The sequence below is a fragment of the Rhinopithecus bieti genome, unplaced genomic scaffold (assembly GCF_001698545.2).
Source record: "Rhinopithecus bieti isolate Rb0 unplaced genomic scaffold, ASM169854v2 scaffold_51345, whole genome shotgun sequence".
NCBI classification, from domain to species: domain Eukaryota; kingdom Metazoa; phylum Chordata; class Mammalia; order Primates; family Cercopithecidae; genus Rhinopithecus; species Rhinopithecus bieti.
The window spans coordinates 1,090,523-1,095,256 of NW_016820792.1; the positions used below are offsets into that span (position 1 = coordinate 1,090,523).

At 43.9% G+C, this 4,734-nt stretch overlaps 1 protein-coding gene across 1 annotated transcript in view; it reads right to left on the bottom strand.

The window, feature by feature from the left end:
- The window catches only part of AGTPBP1 (ATP/GTP binding carboxypeptidase 1), a 199,528-nt gene extending 194,800 nt beyond the window's left edge, over positions 1–4,728 (bottom strand). Inside the window, exon 1 of the mRNA XM_017859926.1 lies at positions 4,522–4,728. Coding sequence (XP_017715415.1) covers positions 4,522–4,715 — 194 coding nt within the window. The 5' untranslated portion in view covers positions 4,716–4,728. The remainder of the gene's footprint in view (positions 1–4,521) is intronic.
- Positions 4,729–4,734: the final 6 nt, after the last annotated feature.

Consider the following 4,734-nt stretch of genomic DNA (forward strand, 5'->3'; position numbering starts at 1 on the left):
CTTAAGAATGTCCTTGAAACAGTAAAAGTTATTAATTTTTACACACTTTTTTATGTGACAAAATGGGAAGTTTGCATGAACCATTTCTGCTACATACTGAATTACAATAGTTGATGGTTGTCTCAAAGTAAAGTGCTTTTGTAACTGAACTGACAGCTTGAACTAGCCTCTTTTTTAATGAAAGTGACTGAAAGAACGATTGACAGACTATGGTTATTCAAATTGGAATATTTTAGCAGAGGTTTTCTCAGAAATGAATAAACTGAGCTTGCTTGTCACTTTAAGTAAACAAGTCACATTTGTTGCCAATGATAAAATTTGAGCTTTCAAGCAAAAATCCGAATTCTGGAAAATTCATATCCACCATCGTCATGTCAAGACCTAAACAGCTTCCCAATAATTTGTCTCTAACAAAATGGGTGGTGATATTAACAACCATAACTTTCTTTGACATTGCATGATGAAAGATGTCAACATTTGGAAGATCTGCATAACACTGAACCAATATTTATAAATGACCAAGGAATGATGTTACAATCTCAGGAATGGGTATAAGATCAATTCAAAGTTCAAGCCAATGGGTTTTACTAGAGCATGCAAAAATCCACTTACATGATTTCTCACTGCATCTAACCTTTAAGAAATTGCCACTTACTGAGTGTTGATATAATACCAAACAACAATATCCACAATTATCTGAAAAGGCTATTAAAATGCTCCTTCCCCTGGCCTCTCCACCCTGTTCAGCCATTACCTGTGTGACACTGGATTTTCTCTATATGTACTTCAACCCAAACAACGTATTGCAATAGACTCGATGCAGGAGCAGATACGATAATCCAGCTGTTTCCCTTAAACCAGACAGATTTACAAAAAAAGTAAAACAATGCCACTTTTCTCACTACTTGATTTTTTGTTTTAAAAAAAAGTTGTTTCCATTAAAAATATGGTGTTTATATTAACATGTAAAGAGTCTGTCATTGTCATTTTAAGTGAACTGACAAAACAATTTATATTTCTCTTTTCATTTACAATACAGTAAATATAGATAAATTCACAAAAGCTTTTTGGGGATCCTCAACAACTTTTAACAGTGTAAAAGGGTTCTGAGACCAAATGTTTGAAAGCATTTAGAGTTTTAATATTAGACCTCTGCAAATCAAGAACAAAAAAAAAAAAAAAAGAATACTTTGATAAAACTGATTTTGTGTGCCCTGGAAACAACATACAATATTCTGATCAAATAAACACGTATGTACCTACCAATATTCTGACAGATTACATGTTTGATAACGGCACATTATGGTCAAAGAAACACCCAATCACAAACTCAAAAACAAATGATTAAAAGATTAAAATAGCAGCCGTCACCAACAGGAGGGACACAATCCAAAGTTCTGTCAGAAGGGACAAACAGGGATATATCAGCAGCTCTCCAGTAGCATCCCAGGGCACCCAGCTCAGGGTCTAACTGTTCTATTTAAAACTGACTTACATGTTTCCAAGGTAGGACAGTGAGACTAAGCTCTCATTTAACCCCAAAGGAGCAGATGGGTCATAGTGGAATTAATCTGCACTAATACTGCTCCATCCGCCAAAAGTCTTTTTTCCACTTACTAGATCCCTTTGAAGACTGAGGAAGAGCAACGGTAATAATAGCAACATTTCCTAGGCACCAGTTACTAAATGCCAGGCACTGTGGGCTAAGCACTGTACATGTATTAATCACTTAATATTTGAGAATATCTTAAGAGTATACACTATTATTACGTCATTTTTGGAGCTCAAAAAGGACAAATAACTTGCCTTAAAAAAAATAAATAAATAAAAATAACTTGCCTAAAGTAAAGCCAGGACCCAAACCGAGCCATCTGACTCTGAGGCCCAACCCCTTAGCCACTACACTATAGTACACAGGCATAGTAATCAACAATAACATCTGAAGTTTAAAATTCAGGGCCCACCCTACACAATTTCTGTTGTTTATACTGAAATCCATTGCCTAAGGAAAGCTCCCATCTTGCAGATGGCCCTCTGACAGGTGCATCAGTTGCTACTCACGCACTGTTCAACTTTCAGATGGTGGGGGACTTCAAGCAAGAAAAGCAGATTTGGGAAGATGAATACTTTTGATGAGGTTTAAAAAAATTAAGGCCAGGCCGGGCGCAGTGGCTCATGCCTGTAATCCCAGCACTTTGGGAGGCCGAGGTGGGCAGATCACCTGAGGTCGGAGTTCAAGACCAGCTTCAGTAACACGGTGAAACCCCGTCTCTACTAAAACTACAAAAAATTAGAGCTGGGAGTGGTGGTATGCGCCTGTAATCCCAGCTACTCGGCAGGCTGAGGCAGGAGAATCGCTTGAACCCAGGAGGCAGAGGTTGTAGTGAGCCAAGATCGCGCCACTGCACTCCAGCCTGAGCCACAAGAGCGAAACCCCGTCTCAAAAAAAAAAATTCAGGCCAGGCGCGGTGATTCACGCCTGTAATCCCTGCACTTTAGGAGGCTGAGGCCAGTGGATCACCTGAGGTTGGGAGTTCGACACCAGCCTGGCCAACATGGTGAAACCCTGTCTCTACTAAAAACACAAAAATTAGCTGGGCGTGGTGGCGCGCGCCTACAATCAAGAAGCTGAGGAGGGAGAATCGCTTGAACCCGGTAGGGGCAGGCTGCAGTGAGCCAAGATCGCACCACTGCACTCCAGCCTGGGTGACACAGTGAGACTCCGTCTCAAAAAAAAAAAAAAAAAAACGTAGAATACAAATTACAAAATTTCATAACTCTTGGACTTCTTTTCCTTCTGCTAATGGAAGTAAAACCATTATTGTATAGCAGCCTAGCTAGACTATTCTAAAGAGAACAATGCCTCAATTCAAGTCAATTGGAAAAGCTTTATAAAAATTGCTTCTACAAAAGTTTAAATTACATTAATAGATTTAAATGTTTTGCTATGTTGGCCAAACACGAGGGTAGTGTTAAGCCTATCCACTTCATTTCTAAGTTCAGAATGAGTCTGCAGTTGTAATTATGTGATGAATCAATTCAAGGCAGAGTTTCGTGATCATTAAAAATGAACCTATAACTTCACCATAGAATTTAACTCAAGAGAAGTGGAATGGGAACATGAACAAGTCATATTAGAACTCTGCCTGCAGGATGAGAAAGAGTGGGTAAGGCACGACTTATTATCTCGCAGTAATTCTACATAGGAAATACTTACAGATCTTTTAGAGTTTTGTTTGGTTCTGACATTTGGCACATGTTTTAAAATAAGCACCATTTAAAGTTCCTTAAATAAATCACTTCTTTTTTGGCCTACTGAACTAAAAACATTCCACAATACAATTACAAAAATAACTTCCTGGTTTTCTCAGACAACCAGTTTATAAGAATAATTCAGAGGTTCACAAAGGATAATTTGATTTACATAAAGCTTTAAAAACGGACATAAAAGGTAAGTGAAAATGAGTGATTAAGAAGACTGTTAAGGTCCTTTCTAACCACAAATTGTCATGAATTGTAATTAACCACAATTACAATTTTAAACACCTGAAGGAAAAAACCCAAATAGAATTCATACTGCCAAAGAAAATTTTCGCTACTTTCAGGCACTTGAGTGAGCTACGTTAAAACGGGAAATGGGCTTTAAATTATCAACATTCACATCGATTACACATGATGCATGAAAACTCCATTCTACAATGAGTAAACGCCCAGGAAAGGAACCCAACCAACTCCAATTGCCCTGGTGCTCATAAGAGGTTTATACGGCACAAGGGGTAAAATTACGGTAGAGTCGAGCAAGCCTTTGGGTTACAGGAGTCCTTGAACACTTGCAATTGAGAACCCGCAATTCAGGAAGGAAGACACTAAGGAAACTCTGCACTGTCATCGAGGGTGATCCGATTCAGGTTCAAACCAAATGCTCAAGGCGACAAGTTGTAAACAGAAGACACACTTCAGCTCAAACCACCCAGTGAGAGGAAGCAAACCTGCCCATCGCCGATGTCACAGCAAATCCCACCTTGCTGGCGCTCAGCCGGGAACCCTAGGATTCCGATGTACAGTGGCCCGCGACCCGACGGCCGGCTACCACTGCGGAGGGGGGGGCGCAGGGTTGGGCGCGCCCGCCCCCGGCCCTGCAGCCCCTCGGTTAGACTCCCCGCGGCGCCGCGAGCTCGGGCCCGAGAGGAAGGGTAGAGCACAAGAGGCGGCCTCCGCCCAGAGACCGCGCCCAATACCCTCCGCAAGGACTGGGACGGGGGTCCACCGAGGGTCCGGGGACTGGGGAAGGCGTTTTCCAGACCCAGCCAAAGCCCCAGCCCGTCAGGGCTTTCCCTCAAGACCTAGTGCTTTCCCCTCACGCCCCGTGAAAGACATGCGTTACACAACCCGTCAGGTAAGGGGCGCAGGGATCCAGGGTCACCCCTCCTACCCCCGGGCGCCGCCGCCTGCATCTCCCGCGGCCCGGGGAGAGCAGAGGGACGGCCGGCCGGGACGCGAGGACGGCAGCGAGGCGCTCACCGACTCAGGATGGGGCGCTGGCGGGGACTGCGAAGAGCCGCAGCACCCGGCTCGGCACCCGGAGCACGGCGGATCCCTCGCCGCCCGCCGCCCGGTGTTTTCATACAAACCCTGGTGGCAGGCGAGGCGGAGGCGGCGGCGGCGGCAGCGGCAGCTGCGGCGGCGGCGCTGGAGGCGGCGGAACCTGCCCGCATCCCGGGCAACGTCAGCGCG